The 17131-nt window shown below is 40.8% G+C and overlaps 1 protein-coding gene across 1 annotated transcript; it reads left to right on the forward strand.

Moving 5' to 3' along the window:
- The first annotated feature begins 5484 nt into the window (after positions 1 to 5484).
- Positions 5485 to 13242, forward strand: FGB (fibrinogen beta chain). The gene is made up of 9 exons (XM_070415353.1): positions 5485 to 5580; positions 5810 to 5833; positions 8825 to 9016; positions 9532 to 9715; positions 10360 to 10587; positions 11100 to 11213; positions 11629 to 11754; positions 11964 to 12249; positions 12840 to 13242. The coding sequence occupies exons 1-9, from the start codon at positions 5518 to 5520 to the stop codon at positions 13066 to 13068; spliced, it is 1446 nt and encodes a 481-aa protein (XP_070271454.1). The 5' UTR covers positions 5485 to 5517; the 3' UTR covers positions 13069 to 13242.
- The last annotated feature ends 3889 nt before the right edge of the window (positions 13243 to 17131 follow it).

Genomic DNA, 17131 nt, shown 5'->3' on the forward strand with positions numbered 1-17131 from the left:
AACTATCAAGAGCAAGTGCATTGACAATCAGGGCCCACAAATCTGCCCTTTGCGCCAGAGAGCTGCTGGGCAGGACGAAAGATGTTTTCTGTCACTGATTTACTGCCCTTGACTTATGTAATAGTATCAGCGAAGATGAAGAACACTGCACTCTTGACCTGAAATCATAACTGAACAAATAGTACTCCCTTGCTCCTCCACCAATGGCATCAACATGTGAAAGAAATGAAGTATTTTAGTTAAGCAAACTCTCTGCAAATATATTCCTTATCCTTGAAAACATGGTAATGTACTTTATAATATTAGGCAGTTTAGTCTGTTAGTGTAGCAGTCAATAACTCTACAGGAAAACAATATCTAACAAGGACTAGAATGAAAGAAACTCATAGTTATTATCACTGCATCAGGCACGCCTCTCATACAGACAGGAATATCCACACCCACACCCTTATAGGAAAAGTGAAAATGTAAGTGGAAATAAAGGCTAAGAATGTGTGTGCCAGTATGAGACACTGTAGTCCCAAGACAATGGGCTAGCTAGCCAAAGCAACAACAACCACCAAAGCAAAAAGATACCAGGAAATTCTTTACAATGTTTGTATTTGCTGGGCAATATGGTGTCATGGACACAGAGCATGGACTGGAGGGACAGACAGACCTGGGTCAAGTCCTGGTTCTAGTACTTACTACCTGTTTGCCTTGGGTAGTTTACTTAACTTCTCCTAACCTCAATTTCATCATCTGTATGAACCGTGGTGGTTCCAAGAATTAAATCAGATAAGTGATGATCAGCACTTGGTCTCTGAGGCATGTTTCAAGGAAGCCTAGCGCACTCATCCATTCTGCAATTTTTTTATTGAATGTCTGGCTCACCAATGTATCCCCTTCCTTCCCACCTTCCTACTGGTCATGGCAAGAAGACCAGGCAGAGTAGAAAAAAGTGGGAATGCAAAGGAGTTTACATTTTAATGTTGTACAAGATTTTGTAAGATGCTAGAAGAAACCTAAACTTCTGGAAATTAAATAATGGTTTTATTGATAGTTGATGAAATGAAAATACGTGAAAATAAAGGAATAACAGGATAATGTCACCTCAAAAGAAAAAGTAGGTTTTAGTCTTCTTTACAGAGTCTTTTTATTTTATTTATTTTTATTGAGGCACAATTGATATGTAATAGTCTTTTTTAAATCAGCAAGAATCTGCTGTTATTAAAATAAAACCCTGCCTAGATTATTAACATAAACTTTTTCTCAGTTACATTTTGAAAGAAAGTATTCTTGCATCTAATTTTAATTAATACACACATTTGCTTTTTTAGTCAGATTGGATATTCTTCTAAGAAAAGTTAAAACTAAACTAATGTTAAAGTACAAATAACAAATGGGACACAAATATAAAAAAATCCAATAAATTATTTTACTTAATTTAAACATAATACTTTCTTTCTATAAATCCAAGTCAAAGGAATTTGGGAAAGCAACCTATGCTACCAAGAGAAGAAAGAAATTTAGTGGGTCTCATACCATTATCAAGAGTCCACTTCAAAGCATTGTTTAAAACATACTCTCCTGGTCCAAACCTGCTACCTTTTTAATAAAATCACTTAAAGATTTTAGTAAGACTGTTTCACGTTCTGTACAAAAACATCCTACAGAAAATGCTACAAAGCAGTGTACTCACTGGGATATGTGTTATTGATTTTGGTTTCCCTATTGATTCTTGTAGGAGTTGTTAATCCTAATTGCAACAAGCAAATAAGATGAGAGAGATGGATTTGGTGGCTTATCTATAATAATAAAAGAGTAATATGCTAATTAGATCAGACATCTTTCCGAGGACCTTCCAGACGAAGCCGGGCCTGTGAGGGAAGCCCAGGTCCCAGGTGCCAGAGGGAAGCCAGTGCAGGCAGCAGGGGGAAGGAAGGCCTACTCTTGCAAGAATATCGTGCATTGGGCCTCTAGTCCTATATAATAAGAGAGGAATATGCTAATTATCTGTTACGCCGTAATGTCACGACCAATCTACAAGTGGTGGAGAGCTACAGGAGGGCGGGGCAGTGAGCTATGAGCAACGGAGAGCTACCAGCCAGCGGCGGTGAGCGGGTAAGAAATAATGAAAAGAAATGGGCCACAATTAGTGTTTCTGCATCTATTTCAAATAGATGCATGAAAGCTTCACTAGTGTTAAATTAACATTTTTGTAAACAACATAATATAATATAAAATTTAAAAAACATTATCTATATATATAATATCCTAATATGCAAATAGACAGAATGGCAGAATAACCGAACAACTGATCACTATGATGTGCGCTGACCAACAGGGGGTGTGCATGGAACATGGTGGGCATTGGCAGCAGGTGGCAGAGCGCGGAACATGGTGGGCATCTGCCACAGCGGGATGGTGGAGCAGATGAGTGGGGGTGCCAGATCAAGGCGGGGCACCAGTCCCTGTCATCAGGGCAAGCCTCTGGTGGTTACTGAAAATTCTTTGCTCCCGTGCATCTCGGTCCTACCCGGCACTCACACCTGCTGCCGGCGCCCAGCTCCTGCCCAGATCGCTTGGCGCCATCAGCAGGTGCAAGTGGTGGCTGCTGGCCCCAATTGCCCCTGAGGGCTTCTCCATCTCCCCCTGCTTCTGAGGGGCAATCAGGGCAGCAGTCACCACTCACGTCTGCTGCTGGCGCTGGCCCCAATGGCTTCACGCCATCAATGGATGCGAGCAGGGCCAGCACCATCATCATGTGGGAGTGGCAGTGGTGGGAGCAGGGCTGCTGGCAGGGAGGAGACCAGAGGTCGTGGCAGGACGAGCCAAGCAGGGGCATGGAGGATGGGCCGAGACCTGCCCCTGTGCTTAGCACAGACGCATAACCCACAGTTCCTTTCACAAGGTGGACGAATTCTTGCATTGGGCCCCTATTATAATCTATACATATAAAGAGGTAATAAGCTAATTGCCCTTACGGTGTCCCCGTAATGACCAATTTGCATACTGAATCGCACGCAGCACATGGCAAGCGGCTGGAGCCAAGTTCCAGGGGGTCTGAGGAGAGCTCCTGACAGGAGCCCGGACTGCAAAGAAGGAAGAGGAAGCAGTCACGGGGAGCTCTTCCAATCCCCCTGCACGGACACCTTACCCCAAACCCCGCACCCCCGGGGGGATGGACAGACACCCTACCCCAGCCCCTGCACCCCCAGGGGGACAAGGGGCTGACTGGATGGGGAGAAGAGTCAGCCTCGGGGGTAGCTGCAGCCTACACCTCTGACTCCCGATCTCTTCTGCTGCCATCCCTGCCAGGGGCGCCCACAACAATAGCACACCAGCAACCACCTGTCAGCACCCCTGAGGCACCCGGGGTTCGCGACCCACTGCTGCCGGCCACCCTCCGCTGGGGCTGGGCACGCCTCTCCTCCTTACAACTCCAGACCTGGGTGGAGCCAGGCCTGTGCAGCAGCGCTGTCTCCATAGCAGAAGTGTGCTGAACCTCGCAGGGGGCACTGCTAAACCTGCCCTCCTGGCCCGCCTGGCTCCACCCTGGCCTGGCTCCCACCCCACTCCCGGAGATTGGAGCCCCGCCCTGAGCAGGTACAGCTGGAAAACGCCCACATACAATTTAAAGAATGGTGCCAAGCGGGAAGGTTTGACAGTTACTCCCCCTTCAGCCTTGCTGCCCCCCTAGCACCCCTCCTAGCTCCCTGCCCCCCCACCAGCGCCTCCAGGGATGACCACCGCTACAGGGATGCTGGCCAGAGCCCACCCCTCCAAGGCCTGTGGAACCCTCTGCAAAACTTCCATAGCTACAGTCCTAGGAAACAATCATGCCCTCCTCCCCTAATCAGCACCTGCTACCTGCGAGGGTACCGTGGGCTTAAAAATAACAATCCCTTCCCATTTAGACATCACTTACTTGATGAAACATTTCTAGGTTTATTAGCTCAGAACCTCCTCATGACAACCCAGTGAGGTAGGCGGAGAAGAGATTACAATTCCCATGGTAGATGCGAATGTATTCAGAAATGAAGCTCAGAGAGGAAAAGTGTCAAGCCCAGTGGTTCCCAAGGTGCAGCACATACACCACGGTGGGGGGGGGGGGGGGGGGGGGGGGGGCGGCAATTTGATTTTAAGTGGGGGCAATTCGAGAATGAGTTAACAGTGAATTTTTGGCATTTCTATGGTTCTAGGGGGCCTCATCTACAGCATATCCTACATAATAAAAGGCTAATATGCAAATGACCGAATGGTGGAATGACCAGTCACTATGATGCGCGCTGACCACCAGGGGGCAGACACTCAATACAAGAGCTGCCCCCTGGTGGTCAGTGTGCTCCCACAAGGGGAGCACCACTCAGCCAGAAGCCGGGCTCATGCTGGCAAGCACAGCGGCAGTGGTGGGAGCCTCTCCCACCTCTGTGGCAATGCTAAGCCATCAGTTGGACATCCTTCCAGGGCTCCTGGACTGCTAGAGGGTGCAGACTAGGCTGAGGGACCACCCCCCCCCCCCCAACCCAGTGCATGAATTTCAGGCACCAGGCCTCTAATATAATATAATATAACTAAAATGTCAAATATATATCTAGTCACTGTGATAATGATTTTGACCTGGGTATCTGTAATCTACTAATTATTTTAATAATGTTTAGAATTTGTTGAGTATTTTAACTTAAGAAAGGACAAAATATGAAATTTGGTCAGAGCAAAATAGAAGACAAGACTTTTTTAAAATCTTAACCTAAGGACATGTTTTTATTGCTTTTTAGAGAGAGAGGAAATGAGAGAGAGAGCAGAACATAGATCAGTTACTTCACTTTTGCACACCAACCAGGGCTGAAATCTTGGTATGTGCCCTGACCGGAATCGAACCATGATCTCCTGGTTCATAAGTCGATGCTCAATGACTGAGCAATGCTGACCGGGTAAGACATTTCTTTTTGATGTTTATCTATCAGAGCATATGTATGAATTGTAATTTTGTTCTTCTGATTAATGTCTATTAATAAACACATGGTGATATAATATTATTATTGATTTTAATGGCTTTTTTAAAAACCGAATTACATGATTTCTTCAAAACATAAGCATTTATGCTATACCTTTAGTGAGCTCACAATGGTAGTGGATGCCTTGTGAGTAGGTCTAGTTGTTTGTGCTTGGATTAAAAATATTTTTCCTCACACATTAATTTACAGGAAATGTGATACACATCTCTTTTAGGAATGTCCTAATTTCCCATCATATTGTCCAATTAAATGAATTGAAGAAGAACTTTGGTATTTCTAAATTTGGTCAACAGAGAATAGTTGAATGATGAGTAAATAAGTCTTGCTGGGAAGATGTTGCTTAAGTGGTAAAATGGTTCAGCCAACAAGTGTACAAAAAAATTAAATATTAACTAAGGAAGGTAACCATTTCTAAAGTCATACCCAACAGAGGATTCAGGTATATATAAGTTGAAGAGCTCTCAGTTAAGTTCACAAGCAAAGGACGGTTTCTTGGAACTTCCAAAAATTTTAAATCATGAAACATCTATTACTGCTACTATTATGTGCTGTTGTAGTTCAGTCCTACTATAAATCTGAGGTGACTTTTTAAAATTTATTATTATATTATTACTAATATTATTAATGTAAAATAACAATCATAGTCATATGGAATATATATTTGAATGAGATTAATGTCTATTTTAGTTATGAAATGGAACTATCAATCTCAGGGACCTATTTTATTTAAAGAATGTTACATAGTATTTCTTATATAAAAACAAAATAATAATTTCTTGTTTTCTGGTTTACCACTTTCATTTTCTCAGGAAGAAGATGACACCACAACTAAGGTAAGATGTGTTTTTCTCACTTGTTGTTATCCCAAGTACTATGAATTTTGTTTAGTTCTAGCAACACATTACTAAACTATGAGAACAAAAATCTGAAGATTTTGCAGACTATAAAATAACAAAAGAGCAGTATTTTAAAAGTAAATAGCTGTGGTAGATAGGTTCTCTTTAGTGAAGAAGGGTCATATATAACTCCTGAAATTGCTGGCTATTTGTGAATGAAAATTACAAACCAAATCTAAAAGTGGAATAATACATCAAGTGCAGTAATAGAAAAATGAAATATTTTTCTTTTCAAATTAAAAATTTAAATAATAGGTAGCATTTATTGTTATTATTAATGATTATGAAACATATAGCCCAGATTTATTCATTTATACATTTGCATATGCTTCCTAGTTCGATTTATTCATTTGTAGAACAGTTTTCCTCAAGTACTATCTTCCCTGATTTATTCCTGTAGGTTTGAAGATATCAAAAATACAGAAATGCATTTAGGCAAATGAATACTTAAAGAATTTTAATTTTAATATCAAAATGGATCAAATTTCTCGTATATAACAGCATCGTCACACTAGAAAGAAAAGTACACAATAATGTTTAAACGACATGATTAATTTTGAATCATTTGTTGAATTGATGTCTATTAATAAAAACATGGTGATATAATATTCAAACTGTGATCTAATTATCAAACTGTACATACAAAAATATTCTTGTCTGGTTAATTGCATTACATAAGAAAAATGTCAAGAATTTGTAGAGTACTTGGCTAAGCATTTTGACTTTCTTGCTCACAAACTGATCCCTACAGAGACAGGTTACTAGTTTAGGTTTTCTTTTCTTTTTTTTTTTTTTATATCACCATATTGGTATTTTAAAAAAATATATTTTATTGATTTTTTACAGCGAGGAAGGGAGAGGGATAGAGAGTCAGAAACATCAATGAGAGTGGAACATTGATCAGCTGCCTCCTGCACACCCCCCACTGGGGATATGCCTGCAAGCAAGGTACATGCCCTTGACCGGAATTGAACCCGGCACCCTTTGGTCCGCAGGCTGACCTATTCACTGAGCCAAACCAGTCAGGGCTAGTTTAGGTTTTCAAAATGGATTTTCTACTGTTAGTTATTTCAATAAGTGGTCTTCATAAACCTAAACACCCATATAAATTTTAAAAATATTTTTATTTCTTTTTCTCTATAAAGCTATCATCAATGCTACCTCTCTAATAGCACTATGAAATGAAAAGAAAGTATTTTTCCTTCTGTTATAAATTGATTTGTAATATATAAATGAATTACATTTTATAAAATTCCTGTTAGAACAGACCAGCTCTGACAGAGAGACCACATCTTTGAAATGCAATATGTATATTTCCCCATACCTTCACACATTATTATTTTTAAAAAAAAATATATATTTTATTGATTTTTTACAGTGAAGAAGGGAGAGGGATAGAGAGTTAGAAACATCGATGAGAGAGATTGATCAGCTGCCTCTTGCACGCCCCCCAGTGGGGATGTGCCCACAACCAAGATACATGCCCTTGACCGGAATCGAACCTGGGACCCTTCAGTCTGCAGGCCGACGCTCTATCCACTGAGCCAAACCAGTTCGATGACATTATTATTTTTATTGCCATCACACATAACAGATATTATAATTTAAGTCCAGAAATTAAGCAGGGGAATCAGGATTCCCCTGTCTGGATTGAAACCTGTCTGGATTGAAAGCCTAGCACTCTCCAACTAAATGTTAAATATAATAACTTAATGAGTAAATGACAGTAAAATTCCAAATAGAGTCAGTGAATGACTTCCAGACTCACAAACTAACTAAAAAGCTTAGTCTCTGTTTCAAATCTTTTGCTAATTAGTAATTAAGCCTGAAAGGGTACAATAACTGACCAAGAGTGTATGATAATATAGTTAATTCAAGTCAACCCTTTTTATATTGCAATGCATACTTTCCACTTCATTATCTTTTAATGTAATATTTTTTAAGTTAACAAATAATTTTAATCACAATGCACAAACCTTAAGAATCATTTTAAATATGAAAAAAGTCTTGTTGTTTGATAAAGAAATCATGTAAGAAATTTCATTAGAATGGCTTATCAAATACTTTTGTTGATAGGAGATAGGAAGAAGATTGGGATTAGTAGTGGACAAGCCACTTAAACTATAACACCTATTATGTGTGATTGCAATAAAAATAATAATGAATACTTACTTTATGCCAGGTATTCTTCTGAGGGTATCCTATGAAATGAATCATTTAAATCTTACAGATCTAACTACTATTATACCTATTTTACAGATAAGAAAATGGGCACCAATAAAGTAACTTGCCCAAGATCTTATAGCTAGGAGTTAGTAGGGTCAAGCCAAGCAGTCTGGCTTCAGAGTGAACTTTTTCCTCTTCAAACATATTGGAGTCAAGTCTTGTCTTTGGTAAGACAAGAAAGACCAGTGAGAAACCAAGTAAATGAGTTAAATAAGGGTTGACTTATAAGGAATAAATCCATATTGCTTCAGGGTATTTTTAGATAGGGGTTATCCAAATTAATCATCAATTCATAAAAACTAAACTTGGGGAAATGATTAATGATAATTATAGGAATTTAGTAATCCAAGTAGCTTGAGAATATTTATTCTTCCTGAAAATATAGATTTCTCAATATTTTGTGTCTTCCCATGTATAGATATCATGGATCTAAGATAATTACTATTCATAATATGATGCAGCTTTATTCTACAGCCTCTTTAAAAACTACCTGAGATACAACAGCTTTTTGCACAGTTTTTCTTTCTGCTGTTACTGAAGAGACCTAAGCCACCTATTGATTTACCAACTAATGCAGCTGATGGACCTTAAGCAAGTCATCAGTTGTGTGATAACCTAAATTATAAAATGAGGATGTTGGAATCATTACATCTCAAATCTTCTATAACACTCTACATTTTATTCCACCCTGTTTCTCTACAGAGCGATGTTGATGCCCGTGGTCACCGACCCCGTGATCGCCGGAGAGAAGAGGCTCCCAGCCTGAGACCTGTCCAACCTCCCATCGATGGAGGTGGGTATCGTGCTCGTCCGGCCAAAACACCTGCCTCACAAGCGCAAGTGGAAAGAAGACCCCCTGATGCTGGGGGCTGTCTTCATGGTGACCCAGACATGGTGAGTGCCCTGAGCTCTCTGCGCATGAAAAGCCTCCATGTTCATGTTGGCTTCCTAATGTTTCATTGATCCATGTCGCCACTGTTGTTATTTTGTTTATTTTGGAAATAAATATAAAACATAAACAAATTGAGCCTTTGGTTGAGGATTTCTTTCTAGGGGTTTTTGTTGTTGTTGTTTTGTTTTTGTTTTTTTTGTCTGGGCCCAAGATTACAAATGAGGACACATGGGTGTTGCCTTTAACTTTGAATTTTGCCCATTTCATTTGTTTGGGTGAGAACATTTTCAGTTATTTATTACATTTATATTTACATGTATTTTGTGGTAAGGACTATTTTTAATCTTCATCATAATAGGATGACAACTCTTGAATTTCTGGTCTTATGTTAAGAAAAATCAAATGACAAGTTTTTATATTGGCTAATGATACCATTGACTTTTCACTATGTGCTATTTTCACAAGTATCTGTAACTCAAATTCTTCATATAATGCCTGATATTTTCACTGTTTGCAGGGAGTGTTGTGTCCTACAGGATGTCAGTTGCAAGAAACTTTGGTAAGACAAGAAAGACCAGTGAGAAACCAAGTAAATGAGTTAAATAACAATGTGGAGTCTATATCCAGCACCTCTTCTACCACCTTTAACTCTGTGACTGTGCTCAGAGAGATATGGGAAAGGAAGCAGAGGCAAGTACAAGGTATATATACTTGTGTTTTCTGTTCGATTCTGTTGAACGTTTGGGACTGTTAGATTGCCATGGGAATGCACGATTGTGAGAAGATGAACATTTCTGGATTAGCTGACGCAGCATACACCATCTTTCAGTGTGGGTCTGATTACCCTGAGGTTCTCACGTAGTCACCTTCATGTGCAACTTGTCAGACAAGCACAATTTTCATTCAGCAAGGATGACTTTCTATGAAAAATTTTTCTGTGCATCCTCATTTTTAGCCATAAGAAACTCGTGGCTCAGAAAACAATATTCACAGAGTAAAAATTTAGCATTTATTTATTTAACATTTGCTGTCTGAAGTTCTAAATACTACTTTCTCCTATGTTGCCTCACCAAAGAAATAAACCACGTATTGTATTTATTTTAAGCATATTTTTAGCTTACAGCTGAGCTAAGTTACTGCGATAGTAGCTAGAATATTTGTTAATTTGCATATGCCATGAGCCAAATAATTTTCCCCAAGTACAACTGCACATCATCATTGCCTGATGGTCATTCAGTGTCCATTCATTTATTCTCAGAAAACTCAAACCACAATTGTATGCCTGAATACTTTCAGTTTCTCGGGAGACAATGTGAATCATTCCTACATAATTTCATTTTTCCAGAAAATGAAAATGTAATACAGGAGTACACCTCAGAGATGGAAACACGCCGAGTATTTATAGATGAGTCCATGAATAGTAATATCCCGACCAACCTTCGTGTACTCCGTTCAATCCTGGAAAACTTGAGAAGCAAAATACAAAAATTAGAATCTGATGTGTCAGCTCAGATGGAATACTGCCGCGTCCCCTGCACTGTCAGTTGCAATATTCCTGTGGTGTCTGGAAAAGGTAACTGGTTAATAAACATATTTCTGGAGAGTTCCAGAAGAACTCACACTCTCTAAAAATAAGGAAACTGATAAAAGCCCAGTGGATTTGCCCCACAGATCCACATCCCTAGTATGCTGTGGTCTGATGTAGCCTAACATATTTGCAAGGTTTTGATGAGCTGGATGTAGTGCATGATGGTACTAGCTCCACATGTATATGAACCTTGCTTGAAGAGATGGCAGAACAGTGAATAGATGCAGGAGTTTCTTCCTCCCAGGTGTTCTGGCAGTTTATATCTGGCAGATATCCCAGGACACAAAAGGTAGAGAAGGGCTTTTTCATCTCTTTAGAAGATAGAACTCAAAACTGAGTTTGATTTTCAGTAAAAGGAAGATTCAATTTCTATAATACATCCTCAAAAGTCTAAACTAAAATATTTCTCAGGAACCTTTGTAATTATAAAGTTAGTGACTAAAGACCAAGTAACTATGTTGTAGTTCCCTGAATATGATGTTTCTTTATGGTTGCAGAATGTGAGGAAATTGTCAGGAATGGAGGTGAAACATCTGAGCTGTATCTCATTCAGCCTCACACTTCTATCAAACCATATCGAGTGTACTGTGACATGAACACTGAAGGTGGAGGTAAGTATAGGGTAGTTATTGATCTATTATTCTGTAAGTATTTTGATACCACAAAATACTAGCAAATAAAACCTAGTTTTAGCATAACCAACACTAGGCCATTTGATTTGGAATTCAATCTGACATTTTAAAAGGTATAAAAAAAATCTATGATTCACAATTCGGAGTAATATAAAGCACTTGTAGTTTTTAAAGATTTTAAGAGTTTTCTTCTTATATTTATTTCCTTATTATATATATATATATATATATATATCCTTAATATATATATATATATATATATATATATATACAGTAAATATAAGTGGGGATAAAATAAATTAAAAAGCCAAAGTATTCAGACATTTCCCTCAAAGTGGCATTATTTATTACTGTTTAATATGTGTTGTTTTTTCTTCCTTTCTTTGCCCCAAAGGGTGGACAGTAATTCAGAATCGTCAAGATGGTAGTGTTGACTTTGGCAGGAAATGGAATCCATATAAAGAAGGATTTGGTAATATTGCAACCAATGACGAAGGGAAAAAATATTGTGGCCTACCAGGTAAAAAACTGAGAGTACAAAATAATATCATTCTACTTACAATGGTTTTTCTTTCATTTATAAAAACACAGTGTTGGGAATCTGTGTTTAGGCATTTGAGGAGGTTAAGAAGAATTTATGAAAAGAGTGTGAAAGATAAGGGAAGAAAGGCAGTTTTTAGTTCCTAAAGGTTGTGTTTTTGGTGAGATTCTGTTTTATTTTTCCTTTAGGTGAGTATTGGCTTGGCAATGATAGAATTAGCCAGCTTACCAACATGGGACCCACAGAACTTCTGATTGAAATGGAGGACTGGAAAGGCGCTAAGGTAAAGGCACGCTACGGAGGATTCACTATACAGAACGAAGCCAGGAAGTATCAGATCTCAGTGGACAAATATAAGGGTACAGCTGGCAATGCCCTCATGGATGGAGCTTCTCAACTGGTGGGAGAAAACAAAACCATGACCATTCACAACAGCATGTTCTTCAGCACGTACGACAGAGACAATGATGGCTGGTACGTGTTGGGTTCTTCCCTCCTGCTGTAAAAGCCACCACTGATATTTTTTACTTGGGATCATTAATGATAGCTAATGTTAATAACTCTCATTGCTTGGGTGGTTACCACATGTATCAGCCACTGAAGTAAGCTCTTTCTGTACCATCCTGATACGGTTGCCAGTTTGATTCTCATTTGACAAATGAAGTTTAGAGAGATTAAGTCACACAACTATGAAAGATAGAGCTGGGGTTAGAACACGTGTGCCTTCTGAATACTGACTATTTAAATCCATTTTTATGTCTCTATATTTGAATGTGTATATTGAAACCCTCATTTTGTTCTTCAGGGTTCTCTAATATTAAGGGATCTGAAATCTCTCATTTCAGTATAAAGTAACAAATGCAGATGAATTTGTCACAGAGGCCCAGTTCTCTCTCTCTCTCTTTTTTGCCATAGGGCAGAGAAGGTCTTTGGTGTATTGGGGTAACTTTATTTATAGAACTAAAGGAAAGAAGCACAGCACACAGCATCCTTTGTGGGTGTTTTGGATGGAATTAACTGGACGACTCTGTAGTTGTAATAATCCCAAACACATTTCTTTCCAGGGCAAATGCAGATCCCACGAAACAGTGCTCTAAAGAGGATGGTGGTGGATGGTGGTATAATAGATGTCATGCAGCCAATCCAAATGGCAGATACTACTGGGGTGGACAGTACAGCTGGGACATGGCAAAACACGGCACAGATGATGGAGTAGTCTGGATGAACTGGAAGGGATCCTGGTATTCAATGAAGAAGATGTCTATGAAGATCAGGCCCTTTTTCCCACAGTAATAGTCCCCAAAACATAGATTTTTATTCTTCCGTGTGTAACAACATTTTTGTATACTATGTCATTGAAATGTTATTTCATACATTATATCCCTTTAAAACTGTCAAAAGGCTGTGAGTGTGACTTTTTGGAAAAAAGTATTTGGGATAAGTGGCATTAAAATTAGGACACCATTTTCTTTTGTGCTCTTCATTTATATTGCTCACCAAGAAGAAACTAAAAGGACAGTTGTGGATAGTGGGTGCTCAGAATTTCAATTCCAGTTGATCATGAAAAGTTTCAAGTTAGGAAGAGGAATTTTCTATCCTTGTTGTAGAAAAACTATGAGGCAACCTAAAAGCTTATGTTTAAAAGTCCATTTGGAAAACTCTGTTTATTTATGTAAGGTCTGCCACAGAAAACTTTCAAAAGAAATTATCAACTAAGCTAGTCCCTGTTGCAATAAAGTACTGTTTTCTTATTTTGTAATCCACGTGGCCAATGACTTAGGCTTTGAACTTTTAGGAGAAGAGAAGCATTCACAATCTCAAATAGCTCATAAACTGGCACTGAACATTTGAAGATTCAAAATCTCACTGTCCCATGGAAAACCACTACTCTGTCAGCTAACTGGACTTTGGGATCAGAGTTCCCAAGAGGACAATTAGGATCAAGCCTTCACCATTTGGCTTCTTTTGGGGGGAAAATAGTAAGGTAGGAAGCAGTAGTTGATTATTGTCCCTAATTAGGGAAAATTAGGCTTACTGGCCTCAACTTGGTTTGGGTTTTTTACATAGCTACACCAGAACGAAAGTAGAAGTGGATTTTTGGTTTTTCTATGTCTCCATAAGAAATGAATGTATGAACTCAACTTTTTTTCCCCCTTCAATTCTCCCATCACTTTACTCCAACTGTCCTTGGCAACCCTATGACCGTAGGCCCTCTTTTCCTTAGCTTAGCATAACTGCCATTGATTCTCATGGAAACTTATGGTCCTGAAGTTCATCCTCTTGACCGTTACATCTCAGCAAAGGTTGTTAAATCATGGGAATGTTGTCACACTCTGAATTCCTCACCAAATCCAACTTCAACTTTTAACCTGGCTTCCCTGCCATAGTTCTGTTCTACCCCTTGCTATAATTGTCTATTACTCCGTTACCACATATATTGTCTTAATAACAAAAAATTCTGACCAAGTTACTTTCCTGCTTAATGTTATTTCCTTATTATCTAAATTTTAAGTCCAAATTCCATAACTGGGAGTGAAAATAGTCCCAGCACTGTCCTCCACCCCCACCCCACCCCTTTCCCTATCCATCTACATTCTTGTCATAGTGAATTTTTCACCATTCCAGGAAAGGTCAGGCCCTTTTACATGATGCCCTCATTGATAACAGTGTCTTTCCCCCAATTCCTCTGGCAAATTGCTCTTTGTTTTCAAGCCTCACTTTAACTGCAATTTATCTGTGGCACATACCTTCCTCCTCTACTGGTAATGAGCTCTTACTCATCTGTGATTCCAGAATCATCAGTCTCTCAGAAAGGCTGATTTTCATAAATTTGGATTTGAAAACAATCTTGGGTAACCCTTATTAAAATATACAGAATCCATCCTATCTAATAAAAGAGAAACATGCAATTTGACCATAACCCCGATACCCTTCCCATTGGCTAATCAGCAGGATATGCAAATTAACTGCCAACCAAGATGGTGACCGGCAGCCACGCAGCTGAAGCGAACAGGAGGCTTGCTTGCTCCAGTGATGGAGGAGACCAATGTTCCCAGCCTGCCGCTGCCAGCCTCTGAGCTGCACTCTAAGCAACTATGTTGCAATTATAGAAGCTAAACAAGCTCCAGAGACCTGCTTTCAGCCAGCTTCCACCTCAGAGTTTAAAGCTGCTGTGATGGCAACAGAGTTTCAATTATAGAAGCCAAACAGACCCAGAAACCTGCTTTCAGCCCTCAGAGCTAGAGCCGGCTCTCAGCTCCAGTGACAGCTATAAAAGGTAAATAAATCCCAGAATAAAAAAAAAAGAAAAAAAGGAGAGTCTGGGAGCTTAAGTTGCCCTCCAGCCTGAAAACGGCTCTCAGGCCCTCTCCCAGAATGGCCAGGCACCCTAATGGGGAACCCCACCCTGAAGGGCGTGTGACCAGCTGCAAACAGCCTTCAGCCCGTCATCCAGGCTGGCCAGGCACTCAAGCAGGACCCCCACCCTGATCCGGGACACTTTCAGGGCAAACCAGCCGGCCCCTACCCGTGTACCAGGCCTCTATCCTATACTACAGGCAGGGCGGGACAGCGTGAGCTGCCATCCGGGCCCCATGTGCAGCCCTGGGCAGCGGGGCATAAGCCCCACCCCCAGCCAGGACCCCTGTGTGCCACCTGAGCCCCCAGCCCGGACCCCCGTGCTGCCTAACCCCGCACTGCTAAGCCCAGCCCCCAGCTGGGACCCTATGACTATTGGAGAGCTGAAAAGTGCCGCTGGGCCCTGGGTTGATCCGGCCATCGGTAAGTAGAAAAGTGTGGCCTGTAGGCAGCCCCCAGTTGCGCCTGATCCGGGAGCAGGAAAGCAAGCTTGGCCTGAGGGCAGCCCCCAGCTGGGCCTGATCTGGGAGCAGGAAAGCAAGCCCAGCTGTGCCTTCTCCCCGGTCACCATGAGGATCCAGGAGCAGGAAAGCAAGCCTGGTTTGCAGGCAGCCCCAAACTTTGACTGCTCCCCAGTTGCCATGGCGATCCAGGAGCAGGAAAGCCCAGCTTGCAAGCAGCACCCCCATCCTGGCCATAGCTCAAGGGAGAGTACAACATGCAGTGGAGGCCAGGAGCCTGAGAGATCAACACAGAGGGGCTCCTGCTCCAAGCCTCCATGGTGTGGCTGGGGGCAGGCCCCCAGCAGACACACACACACACACACACACACACACACACACACAGTGCCTGCTCTGAGCCTCAATGTGGCTGGGGGAAGACCCCCAGTAGGGACACACACACACACGGGATGCCTGCTCCAATCCTCTGCTGCCAGACTGTGGCCATTAGTAGGACATCCACTGAGGGATCCCAGACTGTGAGAGGGGCAGGCTGGGCTGAGGGAACCACACCCCACAGTGCACGAATTTTGTGCACCAGGCCTCTAGTTTTCCAATAAAGGCTCAGACAGAAATTCAATATGCAAAATATTGAAAGTAGACCTGTTGTATGAGGGCTAACTGTAGCAAAAGCCTACTGAATCCTGGATGGCAGATGGCAAGAGCCCAATAAAAGGGCAGTGTCCCTCAAGCCCCATACACACTCACAGAGGATCTAAAGAATTCCTAGAACTTAAAGTGAAGCCATAAAAATTCTAAAAATATATTTTTATTGATTTCAGAGAGGAAGGGAGGGGGAGAGAGAGTTAAAAACATCAATGATGAGAATCATTGATCTGCTGCCTCCTGCATGCCCCCTACTGGGGATCGAGCCCGCAATCCAGGCATCTGCCCTTGACTGGAATTGAACCGGGACCCTTCAGTCCATAGGCCAATGTTTTATCCACTGAACCAAACCATCTAGGGCAAAGCCACAGATTTTGTAGTAGGTAATCTGATGGTCAATTCTCAGTTAACGTACAAGTTGCAGGAGCACAGAGACCACTTTTGGGTAATATGTACTATCTAGATCTCTAGAAAGAATAAGCCTTCTTAAGATATCATTTGCTGCCGTAACCGGTTTGGCTCAGTGGATAGAGCGTCGGCCTGTGGACTCAAGGGTCCCAGGTTCGATTCCGGTCAAGGGCATGTACCTTGGTTGCGGGCACATCCCCAGTGCGGGGTGTGCAGGAGGCAGCTGATTCATGTTTCTCTCTCATTGATGTTTCTAACTCTCTCACTTTCTAACTCTCTAACTCTCTAACCCTCTTCCTTCCTTTCTGTAAAAAATCAATAAAATATATATATATTTTTAAAAAGATATCATTTGCTAAGAAATGCCACATATGTGATAATTGCCCTTTCAAGCATCACAATTTTGAATATAATAAAAAGGGAGTGTCCCCTACTTAGAATATATATCAGTTTCTAAAAAGATGAACCTGCCTTTTTTGAAGATA

Source organism: Myotis yumanensis, unplaced genomic scaffold (assembly GCF_028538775.1).
Source record: "Myotis yumanensis isolate MYYU_CA2020_CCGP unplaced genomic scaffold, mMyoYum1.0.hap1 SCAF_5, whole genome shotgun sequence".
NCBI classification, from domain to species: domain Eukaryota; kingdom Metazoa; phylum Chordata; class Mammalia; order Chiroptera; family Vespertilionidae; genus Myotis; species Myotis yumanensis.

Bases quoted from the DNA above. Each gene is read 5' to 3' on its own strand.
- FGB (XM_070415353.1), top strand. From the start codon at position 5,518: ATGAAACATCTATTACTGCTACTATTATGTGCTGTTGTAGTTCAGTCC. The intron at 11,755-11,963 runs GTAAAAAACTGA...TTTTTCCTTTAG, and splicing joins AAAATATTGTGGCCTACCAG to GTGAGTATTGGCTTGGCAAT. The intron at 12,250-12,839 runs GTACGTGTTGGG...ATTTCTTTCCAG, and splicing joins GACAGAGACAATGATGGCTG to GGCAAATGCAGATCCCACGA.